This window comes from Nerophis ophidion, linkage group LG06 (assembly GCF_033978795.1).
Source record: "Nerophis ophidion isolate RoL-2023_Sa linkage group LG06, RoL_Noph_v1.0, whole genome shotgun sequence".
NCBI lineage: Eukaryota > Metazoa > Chordata > Actinopteri > Syngnathiformes > Syngnathidae > Nerophis > Nerophis ophidion.
In genome coordinates this window covers 17,774,478-17,788,440 of record NC_084616.1, presented here as the reverse complement: position 1 = coordinate 17,788,440, position 13,963 = coordinate 17,774,478, and the positions used below count along the sequence as shown (strand labels likewise).

General features: G+C 42.4%; 1 protein-coding gene across 1 annotated transcript; it reads right to left on the bottom strand.

The window, feature by feature from the left end:
* Positions 1 to 217: 217 nt before the first annotated feature.
* Positions 218 to 13,696, bottom strand: LOC133553894 (5-aminolevulinate synthase, non-specific, mitochondrial-like). The gene is made up of 9 exons (XM_061902231.1): positions 13,566 to 13,696; positions 13,288 to 13,401; positions 10,092 to 10,311; positions 9,840 to 10,024; positions 9,592 to 9,771; positions 7,337 to 7,501; positions 7,010 to 7,278; positions 4,901 to 5,063; positions 218 to 1,625 (listed from the first exon to the last, which is right to left on the bottom strand). The coding sequence occupies exons 1-9, from the start codon at positions 13,618 to 13,620 to the stop codon at positions 1,465 to 1,467; spliced, it is 1,512 nt and encodes a 503-aa protein (XP_061758215.1). The 5' UTR covers positions 13,621 to 13,696; the 3' UTR covers positions 218 to 1,464.
* Positions 13,697 to 13,963: the final 267 nt, after the last annotated feature.

The window sequence follows — 13,963 nt, the reverse complement described above, 5'->3', positions numbered from 1 at the left end:
ACAATTTTAAATTTCCCGCGGAGTTTCTTGTTGAAAACGCCGCGGAAGCAAGTGTTTGTGACGTCTCGGGTTGTAGCGGACATATTAGCCCAGCACCACACACGGCTAAAAGTAGTCTCTTTTCATCGCATAATTACACAGTATATTGGACATCTGTGTTGCTGAATCTTTTGCAATTTGTTCAATTAATAATGGAGACTATAAAGAATAATGCTGTTGGTGGAAAGTGGTGGATTGCAGCTGCCTTTAGCACCGAAACACAGCCGGTGTTTCTTTGTTGTGAAGTTCTAACACAGAGCGGTCAAGCAAAATTTTGATATTAAGTCGGCTCTTACCGGAGACTTCAGTGGATTATCGGACCACCTCCTGCAGCTCAAAAAGGCAGCTGTGATCTTGGCTCCTCGGCTTCTCTGAGAGAGACTGGCGTTCACCACAGCCCTCCGACTTTCAGGTATGACTTTGTAATCTCACTAAAACACTATTAAAACAATAAGCAGATAAGGGATCTTCCTGAATGATCCTAGTAAATGTGTCTAATTACATCGGAAATGCAGCCTGCCGCCGCCTGGAGCCGTCACCTTTTCTTGTTTTTTGTTTTTCTAGTACTTCACTCTAAACGTCCTCATCCACGAATCTTTCATCCTCGCTCAAATTAATGGGGAAATTGTCGCTTTCTCGGTCCGAATAGCTCTATATACTGCTGGCTATGGTTGTAAACAATATGAGGATGTGAGGAGCCCTACAACCCGTGACGTCATGCGCACATCGTCTGCTACTTCCGGTACAGGCAAGGCTTTTTTATTAGCGACCAAAAGTTGCCAACTTTATCGTCGATGTTCTCTACTAAATCATTTCAGCAAAAATATGGCAATATAGCGAAATTATCAAGTATGACACATAGAATGGACCTGCTATTTCTTTTGAATAAGAAAATCTCATTTCAGTAGGCCTTTAAGAAACTCCACCCGGACAGCCCCGCAAAAGAGGACATATCCGGTGAAAAGAGGAGGTATGGTCAGCCTATCGTAGCCCGGTCGCTGCTAGCATGCCGTGTGTTGTGCCTCGGTGTGCATTGTTTACACAACGTGCGGTACGCTACTTAATATGTCCGTGTGGAAACTTGTTCGGTACACCTCCGAACCGAACCGAAACCCCCGTACCGAAACGGTTCAATACAAATTCACGTTCCGTTACACCCCTACTGTATATCACTCAAAAGCGACTGGTTGAAAGCGTATGGTAATCTGAAAGCACATCATATTGGCGGCTACAGTTTCCATGTTGAAGGTTTAAAAAAAATTTGGAAATGTCCGACAAGCTGGATTGAAAATCTTAATGGGCCGCATTTTAGATAATCAATATGTACAGAATCCTAATCCAACATTTACTTTCACTTTATTTGCCCAGATAGCATCATGTCGAAAGCATGAGTTCTATTTCAACACAGCTGGGATAACAAAGATGCTAACCTGCGGCTGAGACTACGTGACTGAGGCCAGTAAAGTAGGACTTTTCCCGCTCACTCATCAGACCCACGTGAAGAGGCTGCTGACAAAAGGTGCACTCGGCTGACAAGTGCGCTTGCAGCTGCAGGCCAACTTCTGTCCAGGTTTTCAGCAGACAGTCTGAGAGCAAGCAGAGGACAAAAGGCTGAAGTCACACTTGTGTTGGAGAATGTCAGATGTCTTCAAGGGGATCTTTGATGATTTCTATCTACACGCTTCCTGCTGCTCAACATATGGTGTATTCCATGTACTTTAGTGCACTTTGTGTTCCAGTTCTCAGAATGTCCACCAAGAGGTGGTGTGTGGAGGCCATTCCTTTAAATTACAACTAAAACCACGCCCCACCTCTCTTCCTTGAGAGAAGTTTATGAGCATCATGGGCATGCGTGTGTGTACATTTAAAAGACGGTGTCCGTGGGGACAGTATAGCTCGGTTGGTAGAGCGGCCGTGTCAGCAACTTGAGGGTTGCAAGTTCGATCCCTGCTTCCGCCATCCTAGTCAATGCCGTTGCGTCCTTGGGCAAGACACTTTACCCACCTGCTCCCAGTGTCACCCACACTGGTTTAATTGTAACTTAGATATTGGGTTTCACTATGTAAAGCGCTTGGGGAAAAAGCGCTACATAAATATAATTCACTTCACTTCTGTTGCTAGGTGTCGTGTGACGTCAGCGAGGGTTTGAACTGAGCTAAATGCTGCGTTTCATTTAGCCCGAAGTTGCAAGAGGGAGCTGGGAATGACGTCACAGCCGACTTGAGAGCATTCCAGTTACGACGTCATTAATTTTGTCTGAATATAAACAACTTATGGGAGAATATGGATAAAGGGGAATCATAGATGCTATTGCTAGCGACGTACCGTATTTTCCGGCCCATAGGGTGCACCGGATTATGAGGCGCATTAAAGGGGTCATATTATTTTTAATTTTTTTCTAAATCTAAAACACTTCCTTGTGGTGTACGTAACATGTAATGGAGGTTCTTTGGTCAAAATGTTGCATAGATGATGTTTTACAGATCATCTTCAAGTCGCTTTCTGACAATCGCTTCAGGATGCGCCGTTTTGTGGGCGGTCTTATTTATGTGGCTCACCTGCAGCGTCTTTTCTCCGTCATCTTTGTTGTACATTTTCAATGGAACAAATAACATTGTGGTGTTGTTTACTGGAGTCAAATTGCAGTCAACCCGTATTACAGATATCAACCAAAGCTCCTCACCCACCCCCCGGATTGTAAATAATGTAAATAATTCAATGTATATACTATGATGATTAACTTGTGTGATGACTGTATTATGCTGATAGTATATATTTGTACCATGAACTGATTAACGTGGACCCCGACTTAAACAAGTTGAAAAACTTATTCGGGTGTTACCATTTAGTGGTCAATTGTACGGAATATGTACTGAACTGTGCAATCTACTAATACAAGTTTCAATCAATCAATCAATCAATCAATCAATCAATCAATCAATCAATCAATCAATCACTTATGTGTGACTGCCATCTACTGGTCACAATTATTATTTCACCATTTACCGAATAAAATAGCTTTCAGGTCGGTAAGCACAAACAAAACTATTCCGTACATTAGGCGCACCAGGTTATAAGGTGTACTGTAGAGTTTTGAGAATTTGAGGATTTTAAGTGCGCCTTATAATCCGAATAATACGGTATATAACTCATGATATAAATGTTGTTAACAGTAAAAACGTACAACAATACATCGTTTATAGCTGATTTACTGCGACAAAGGCTAATCAGAAGAGCTGATAACGGATATTATAGAGTTAGTGTTTATATCCAGAGCAGCCATCTTTGAAAACAAGAATACTCCAACTTTCCGAGTCGGAAATCCGACCCCGAGAGTTTTTACAGTTGAAATTCTTAACTAGGAACTCGGAAGTTCCGACTTCCCAGTACAAATGGAACACACTAATGGTTGTTCGCATTAGCAGTGGCTGTCATTTTGAATCTTTTCACTGGATCGTGTAACCTCTGGCCAATAAAGAGCAGCTGAAGAGAGCATCGCAAAGCCTGAAGTCATGTGATTTCTGCACAGTACTCTGAATGTCGACTTAAAGAAACTCAATGAAGTGTGGGTAAACGTCGGGAATAACTATCACAGGTTGCGTCAAAAGATATTATAACACGGTACGGCGGTATAGTCTGAAATACATAACTCTTGGTAAAATACAACTGGCAATACCAGTTTACAGCCTAACCCTACTTAAGCTCTTTGAAAAATGTTTTGATATTAGCTATTTTGTTCTCAGTTGTTGGTGTTTGTATCTGATAAAGCTCATAAATAATGAATTAATTTCAGATAGGCATATCATGGGGCCAATTAAAAAAAAATAACTGTGGGCCAAATATGGTCCCGGGGCCACATTTTAGACCCACCGCACCCCATTCACAACTTTAGATACACCTGCACACTCTAAGATGGATACAGAGCTGCAAAAAATATATGAAAATAAGTGTGAATGTTGTCTGTCTATCTGTGTTGGCCCTGCGATGAGGTGGCGACTTGTCCAGGGTGTACGCCGCCTTCCGCCCGATTGTAGCTGAGATAGGCACGAACGCCCCCCACCACCCCAAAGGGAATAAGCAGTAGAAAATGGATGGATGGATAGGAGCCTTTGTTGTACCTTATCTTGTTTTAACTCAAACCGAGTCGTAATGTCTCAATGGCGCCGTCTTTTTGGTCTAAATTTAGCAGCTGGTTCTTACTGGTGTAAAATGTGGACTTTTAAAGAGGAAAATATTGACTTTACAGACATGAAACATGAAATAACACTGCAGACTGCAGCTAACAGTGTAAAATGTATACAATTAAAGAAGTAAATATTGACTTTACAAAAGGAATAACACTGCAGACTGCAGCTAACAGTGTAAAATGCATCCAATTATCCATCCCATTTCTACCGCTTATTCCCTTTTGGGGTTGCGGGGGGCGCTGGCACCTATCTCAGCTACAACCGGGCGGAAGGCGGGGTACACCCTGGACAAGTTGCCACCTCATCGCAGGGCCCAATTAAATAAATAAATATTGATTTTACAGACATAAAAAAAAAATAACAGTGGAAGAGGCTGGCAAACAGCTTATACTAGAAAGATTATATAAGTAGGTCCATCAGTATTTCTTATTAATATTAAAAAAAAAAAACGTTTCAGTCAGAGGTATCTTAAACTGTGCGCAAGCTCACATTTAAATTCATGAATTTGATGATGAAATTTTTCAACACAATTATCCAACATGGTAACACGTTTTATACATCAGAAAAGAGCACAAACATCGTAGGTCCCCTTTAAGCACACCTAGATGGTTGCTAATACTACTACTAATAATAATAATACTAATAATAGGTTGTATAAAAGATAGGTGTCATACCAACAAAGTCGTACATCATCTTGGGGGTGTGGTATGGCGTCGGGGCAATGCGAAGTAGCTCCTCCCCTTTGGCCACAGTGGGGTAGTTGATTGCCTGAATGTAGATGTTGTAACGAGACAGCATGATGTCGCAGATCTTTGTGTTCTTCTCCGCATCTGCCACCTGTGCCAGCACATGTCCCCATCATACATGTCAGCACAAACCCCGAGAGTAAAAGTAGAACATGAAGACTACAATTCCTGCAAGTCTCCACTTGATTGGACTTTAGATTTATTCTCATCTACCAACCTCTTTGATACTTACCAGTCCCATGTACATGTCACATTCTGTTACATGGCTGCAAAGAAGTCAGAACATGTTTCCTACTTGGCAACTCTACCCTGTAGCCACGTCCCTTCAGGTAATATACTTTGTGTGTCGTGAAGTATGTGGCTACTAATAAATACTCTAAAAGAGTGATCCTCAAATTGAGTTGAACGCCAAAGAACCACTTGATTAAAGTACAGTGTTTTATTTTCCTACATTCACACACAGTGTTACTGATCAAGCCGTGTGTAATGTTACAGTGGCCAAGAATATTCCAAATACTTGTTAAATAAACGCTTTTAATGAATACTTGGGCTTACTATGATATTGTATTTTAATAGGGTGTCACTTGGAGGACACGTTTTTACTTGGTGATGAGAGTTTAAAGGCCTTCTGAAACCCACTAAAACCGACCACGCAGTCTGATAGCTTAAATATCAGTGATGAAATATTAACATTGCAACATATGCCAATACGGCCTTTTTAGTTTACTAAATTACAATTTTAAATTTCCCGCGAAGTGTCGTGTTGAAAACGTGGCGGTATGATGACGCGTGCGTTTGACGTCCCGGGTTGTAGCGGACATTATTTTCCAGCCCGATCCAAGCTATAAGTAGTCTGCTTTAATCGCATAATTACACAGTATTCTGGACATCTGTGTTGCTGAATCTTTTGCAATTTGTTCAATTAATAATGGAGAAAGATGGAGGTGGGAGGCTTTTAGCCTTTAGCCACACAAACAGAGCTGGTGTTTCCTTGTTTGAAATTCCCGAAGGTGAAGCTTTACTATGGAACAGAGCGGTCAAGCGAACATGGATCCCGCCAACATGTCAACCGGCAGGTTTCGCTGAGAAAATTGTGGTAATAAGTTGGCTCTTACCGTAGTAATGAGCGGAGCCAGCGTCCTCCTGCAGCTGCTGCGGCGACTATTACCTCCTCCCACGGAGACACTGGCGGTCACTACACCCGTGGCCACACCCCTCCGACTTTCAGGTACTATATAAACTCACTAAAACACTAGCAACACAATATGCAGATAAGGGATTTTCCAGAATTATCCTAGTAAATGTGTCTAATAACATCTGAATCGCTCCCACTGCAATCGCCTTTTTTTTCTAGTCCTTCACTATCAATATATCCTCATCCACAAATCCTTCATCCTCGCTCAAATTAATGGGGAAAATGTCGCTTTCTCGGTCCGAATCGCTCTAGCTGCTGGTGGCTATGATTGTAAACAATGTGAGGATGTGAGGAGCCCTACAACCCGTGATGTCACGCGCACATCGTCTGCTCTTTCCGGTAAAGGCAAGGCTTTTTTTATTAGCGACCAAAAGTTGCAAACTTTATTGTCGATGTTCTCTACTAAATCCTTTCAACAAAAATATGGCAATATCGCGAAATGATCAAGTATGACACATAGAATGGACCTGATATCCCCGTTTAAATAAGAAAATCTCATTTCAGTAGGCCTTTGAGAACTGTTGGTCCAGACTACAACAGTGTTGGGATTGTAATCATCCAAATATGATTAGCAGCAAGGTTGCGGCTCGGAGAGCGAACAGACAACAAGTAAGAAAGCTGGGTGGCTGGGTGGTAACGAGCGTGGTCCTGATGGTCTCCTCGTCCTGCAGGTTGGTGCGGCGTTTAGGCACGAGAAAGAGCGACTACCTGAGTCTTGTTTTTATGAGTGCTTCATTAAAAACATAGAAGTGATATTTAAATGTGAACATTTATATTTAAAAACACAATTGTGACTATTTTTGCAGAGTATTCACAAGCCCAGAAATGGAACCCTCCATTACCCTGATAGGAATGATGTGACTTGGGCAGTGGACGAGTGGAAGACCCGACTCCAAGAGGATCTGTCGAAGCAGCCTGACACTCCTCTGGTGTTTCCTCCTGAGCACACGGCCTTCGTCACTTTTGAGGATCTTGACGGATTCCTTGGCTCCGGCCAGCAGCATGGGAGGTAGAGAAGTGGTGAAAATGAAGCCCGCGGCGTAGGACCTCACCGTGTCCACCAGGGCGGCGGTGCTTGCAATGTAACCGCCCGCGCACCCAAATGCCTTGCCTGGAAACACGGCGGCCGTGTCACAATTTCAAGTACAAGGTTGCACCAGGAATCCTACCCAGGGTAGCGGAGATGATGTCCATCTTGTTGGTGACTCGGTCACGGTCTCCAATCCCCCCTCCTCTGGAGCCGTATAGGCCCACCGCATGCACCTCATCCACAAAGGTAATGGCACCAAAAGCGTGGGCAACGTCGCAGAGTTGCTCCAGTGGACACACTGCCCCTGTTGCAAAAAGTAACTATTACTTGGATGTAGAAAGTACAAACCCCAAAACCAGTGAAGTTGGCATGTTGTTTAAATAGTAAAAAAAAACAAAAAACAGAATACATCCATCCATTTCCTACCGCTTATTCCTTTCGGGGTGGCGGGGGGCGCTAGAGCCTATCTCAGCTACAATGATTTGCAAATCCTTTTCAACTTATATTCAATTGAACCGACTGTAAGGACAAAATATTCAACGTTCGAACCGGAAAACTTTGTTTTTTTTAGCAAATATTAGCTCATTTGGAATTTGATGCCTGCAACGTGTTTCAAAAAAGCTGGCACAAGTGGCAAAAAAGACTGAGGAAGTTGAGGAATGCTCATCAAACACTTATTTGGAACATCCCACAGGTGAACAGTGTTACAACATGTTACAACAGCGTGGCTTCATAGTAAAACAGTCCAGGTACTAAACTGGCCTGCCTGTAGTCCAGACCTGTCTCCCATTGAAATTGTGTGGCGCATTATGAAGCCTACTCAGTGGCCTAGTGGTTAGAGTGTCCATCCATTTCTACCGCTTATTCCCTTCACGGTGGCGGGGGGTGCTAGAGCCTATCTCAGCTACAATGATTTGCAAATCCTTTTCAACTTATATTCAATTGAACAGACTGCAAGGACAAGATATTCAACGTTCGAACCGGAAACATTTGTTATTTTTTGCAAATATTAGCTCATTTGGAATTTGATGCCTGCAACGTGTTTCAAAAAAGCTGGCACAAGTGACAAAAAAGACTGAGGCAGTTGAGGAATGCTCATCAAACACTTATTTGGAACATCCCACAGGTGAGCAGGCTCGTGTTACAACATGTTACAACAGCGCAGCATTCATGGTAAAAGAGTCCTGGTACTAGACTGGCCTGCCTGTAGTCCAGACCTGTCTCCCATTGAAATTGTGTGGCGCATTATGAAGCCTACTCAGTGGCCTAGTGGTTAGAGTGTCCATGCATTTTCTACCCCTTATTCCCTTCAGGGTGGCGGGGGGCGCTAAAGCCTATCTCAGCTATAATGATATGCAAATCCCTTTCAACTTATATTCAATTGAACAGACTGCAAAGACAAGATATTCAACGTTCGAACCGGAAAACTTTGTTATTTTTTGCAAATATTAGCTCATTTGGAATTTGTTATACCTGGAACGTGTTTCAAAAAAGCTGGCACAAGTGGCAAAAAAGACTGAGGAAGTTGAGGAATGCTCATCAAACACTTATTTGGAACATCCCACAGGTGAACAGTGTTACAACATGTTACAACAGCGTGGCTTCATAGTAAAAGAGTCCTGGTACTAGACTGGCCTGCCTGTAGTCCAGACCTATCTCCCATTGAAATTATGAAGCCTACTCAGTCGCCTAGTAGTTAGAGTGTCTGCCCTGAGATCGGTAGGTTCTGAGTCATACCAAAGACTATAAAAATGGGACCCATTGCCTCCCTGCTCGGCACTCAGCATCAAAGGTTGGAATTGGGGGTTAAATCACCATAAATGATTCCCGGGCGCGGCACCGCTGCTGCCCACTGCTGCTGCCCACTGCTCCCCGCACTTCCCAGGGGGTGATCAAGGGGATGCGTCAAATGCAGAGGACAAATTTCACCACACCTAGTGTGTGTGTGACAACCATTGGTCCTTTAACTTTAACTTAACTCAAATAACACAACAAAGACCCCGGACTGTCAAACAACTTTAGCTCTACATCAAGCAAGAATGGGAAAGAATTCCACCTGAAAAGCTTCAAAAATGTTTCTCCTCAGTTCCCAAACGTTTACTGAGTGTTATTAAAAGGAAAGGCCATGTAACACAGTGGTGAAAATGCCCCTATGACAACTTTTTTGTAATGTGTTGCTGACAATTCTGACTCTATGATTATGTGCACACAAAAAAAATTAAGTTTCTCAGTTCGAACATTAAATATCATGTCTTTGCAGTCTATGCAATTGAATATAGATTAAAAAGGCTTAGCAAATCATTGTATTCTGTTTTTATTTACCAATTACCCAACGTGCCAACTTTCCTGGTTTTGGGTTTTGTATTATAATGTCATGAAAAGAGAGTTTTATACCGTCCATCGAATGCACCGTCTCAAAGGCAACAATCTTTGGAACAGAAGGGTCCGAGCTCTCCAGCAGCTCTCGCAGGTGGCTGACATCATTGTGGCGGAAGACGTACTTCTTGACTCCACTGTTGGCGATGCCTTGGATCATGGAAGCATGGTTGCCAGCGTCCGAGTAGATCAGGCAGCCTGAGCAAAGTGCATGGCAAACATGTTGCTTGGGAACCACAAAGCCACATGCATGTTGCGACATAAACCTGGCAACATCCGAGCCAAGGTGAACAATGTGGAGTCGTTGGCTACAAAACAGGAAGTGAAGAGCAGAGCAGCATCTTTGCCGTGCAGGTCAGCCAGCTCGAGTTCCAGCTCCACATGGAATTGACTTGTCCCGGAGATACTTCTGGTGCCTCCTGCACCAGCACCGTGGTTTTGCAAAGTCTCCCTTGAAGGAGGTATGGCCTGTCATTACTTCTCATCATATTGATTAAGGTTTGAGACGGAGCACTCACAACATGGCCTGTGTGACTTTGGGGTGGCCACTCATGCCCAGGTAGTCGTTGCTGCACCACACCGACACGTCTTTCTCTAAACCCACACCGTCTGAGTAGTCAACCGCCATGGGAAAGGAAGGCGCACGCCGGTTGAGCGTCTTAAAAACTCTGTAGCTGTGATCTCTTTTCTTGCCCGTTATTTTCTCCTCAAAGAAGCCGTCATACTGGAAGCTCACACCTGAAGGACATAGAAAGGAATTAAGTTTATTTTTTTGTCCTGTCCAGCGTCTCAGGCAAATCATATAGTTGATGTAGATGCCCATATCGGCTGTTCAGATTTACTTTACAAAAGAGAAGTGTAGGATACTTTTCTTGTTGCCTTATTTGAATTTGACTTTATTAAATGTATTTATATTATCATTTGGTGCAGCCGGGCCGGAGCAGGAGGGGAAAGAAAGAGAGAGAGAAAAAAAAAGGAAGACAGAGGGGGAAATTGTGGGGATAAGGGGGGGAATTAGACAGAGAGACAAAAACAACAACAGCAAATACAACAATAACAACAACAATAGAACAACACCAGCACATAAAACATGTACAGATATGATCGTAAAAGTGATAGCAAATAAGCAGTTAGCGAAATAAATAATGATATAGTAATGACAATGAGCAGTTTTACACTAAAACTGGAGCAGTACAAATACCAATAGAAAAAGCGCAATTGATCATGAACAATACCAATAGTTTACCTCTATTATCAACAATACAGTTGTTCAAATGCAACAATACGTATACATAATGATAGCTAGAAAGATAATTTAAAAAAAAAAAATAAATAAATGAAAAAAAAAAAAAAAAAAAGGAATACCGAAAGAATAGAAAGGAATTAAAATTAAAATATTTCAAAATATCTCATTCATTAGTGTAAACCTGAACGCCGCTTTTTAGATGTATGCTCTGCAACTGGCAGGTGACCAGGAGGAGTCTTTGGGCACCACACCATTCCATTCCAATCTTGGGGGGGAAGGATTCAATTCACAATCAATTCTTGATTCAAATGCAATACTTATTCATAACAAACGATTCTTGATTCAAATGCAATACTTATTCATAACAATAGGTGCCAGTCCAACGATTAATTACATTCCTACTAATATATATCCATCCATCCATCCATCCATCCATCCATCCGTCCATTTTCTACCGCTTGTCCCTTTCGGGGTCGCTGGGGGTGCTGGAGCCTATCTCAGCTGCATTCAGGCAGTAGGCAAGATACACCCTGGACAAGTTGCCAGGTCATCGCAGGGCCAACACAGATAGACAACATTCACACTCACATTCACACACTAGGGCCAATTTAGTGTTGTTAATCAACTTATCCCCAGGTGCATGTTTTTGGAGGTGGGAGGAAGCCGGAGTACCCGGAGGGAACTCCCGCAGTCATGGGGAGAACATGCAAACTCCACACAGAAAGATCCCGAGCTCAGGATCCTGAACTCAGGAACCTCGTATTGTGAGGCACATGCACTAACCCCTGTTGCACCGTGCTGCCTTCCCAATGTATATCCATCATCCTCCGATTAACCGAGGTCGGGTCGCGGGGGCAGCAGCCTAAGCAGGGAAGCCCAGACTTCCCTCTCCCCAGCCACTTCGTCTAGCTCTTCCCGGGGGATCCCGAGGCGTTCCCAGGCCAGCCGGGAGACATAGTCTTCCCAACGTGTCCTGGGTCTTCCCCGTGGCCTCCTACTGGTTGGACGTGCCCTAAACACCTCCCTAGGGAGGCGTTCGGGTGGCATCCTGACCAGATGCCCGAGCCACCTATTTTGGCTCCTTTCGATGTGAAGGAGCAGCGGCTTTACTTTGAGTTCCTCCTGGATGGCAGAGCTTCTCACCCTATCTCTAAGGGAGAGCCCTGCCACCCGGCGGAGGAAACTCATTTCGGCCGCTTGTACCCGTGATCTTATCTTTTCGGTCATGACCCAAAGCTCATGACCATAGGTGAGGATGGGAACGTAGATCGACCGGTAAATTGAGAGCTTTGCCTTCCGGCTCAGCTCCTTCTTCACCACAACGGATCGATATAACGTTCGCATTACTGAAGACGCCGCACCGATCCGCCTGTCGATCTCACGATCCACTCTTCCCTCACTCGTGAACAAGACTCCTAGGTACTTGAACTCCTCCACTTGAGGCAGGGTCCCTTGCCCCTGTATATATATATATATATATATATATATATATATATATATACATATATATATATATATATATATGTATATATATAGACTACATATACACATGTATATATTTATATATATATATATGTACTGTATATATATATATATATATATATATATATAAATATATACACATATATACATACATATATATACACTGTATATACATACAGTATATATATACTGTATATCCATACATATATACATATATACACACATATATATGTACTGTATGTATATATATACATATATGCACATATATATACATACATACATATATATATATGTAAATACATATATATATATATATACATACATATATATATGTAAATACATATATATATATATATATAGATATATATATATTTATACACATACATATATACATATATATGCCACATACATACATACATAAATGTAGACTGTAGCATGCATATATTCATATATATCCCACATATAAACCTGCATAAATGTAGACTCTAGCGTGCATTTATTTATATATATGCCACATACATACATGTAGACTCTAGCATGCATGCAATCATATACATGCCACATATATACGTGCATAGATGTACACTCTGAAGGAATCAATAAAGTACTATCTATCTACCATACATATATTCATAAATATGCCACATACACAGTATATGTGCTTACATGTAGACTCTAGCATCCATATATATGCCACATACATACGTGCATACATGTAGACTGTAGCATATACATATTCATATACAGTACATGCCACATAAATACGTGCATACATGTAGATTGTAGCATGCATATATTCATATATATGCCATATATATACGTGTATAGATGTACACTCTAGCATACATATATTCATAAATATGTCACATATATATGTGCATATATTCATATATATGCCATATACATACGTGCATACATGTAGACTCTAGCATGAATGTCTTTGCAGCCTTTGAGAGACACCTTTACATCAAACAAAACATGCAAACCTTTAGGAAGGTTATCCTTTAAAAAGTGAGATGCTGTGGAGGTCATGGGTTTGACAAAATCAAGTGTACTGGTCTTCTTAGTGTCCATGATGGATTTGTCCACCACACATGTTCCTGTTCACAAACAAGAACATGTTGAAATCCAAATGATGCAACAATGTCACGTATCAAGACTCACGTGGTACTGTGACAAAACAATGTTTTGTAGCATCTCAATGTCAAAGTAGGGAGGAGACCAGATTTTGACATAAGTGATATGGTAGGTGTGGACCACTCACCAGTTTGGGTTTTTGTGACATCCTCCCTCACTAAATTATGGCTCGTCTGGACCATCTCTGCATCCAAGAAAGGGCACTTGGAGACCACAGCCAGGGGCTTAATGTGGCAAGGAGGCAACTTGCTTTCACCTGTTGGGTCTGCAGAAAACACAGACTTCAATGTACCGTCAAACCAAAGAGGACACTTGAAAAGAGGATCTGGAACTCACCAATTGCCGTGTGGCTGGACCGAGAGGAAGAAGAGGGCGGAGCTCGGCCTAATGGCCCTGAGACTAAATGCCTGATTACAGGACACTTGTGAGCAGAGCTCAGCAGCCATGAGTGTTCTGCCAAATGCAGGACAACCGGTCCAATGGAGAAGAAAGGACATCTGTGGAACACTGCCGCCATATGAGATG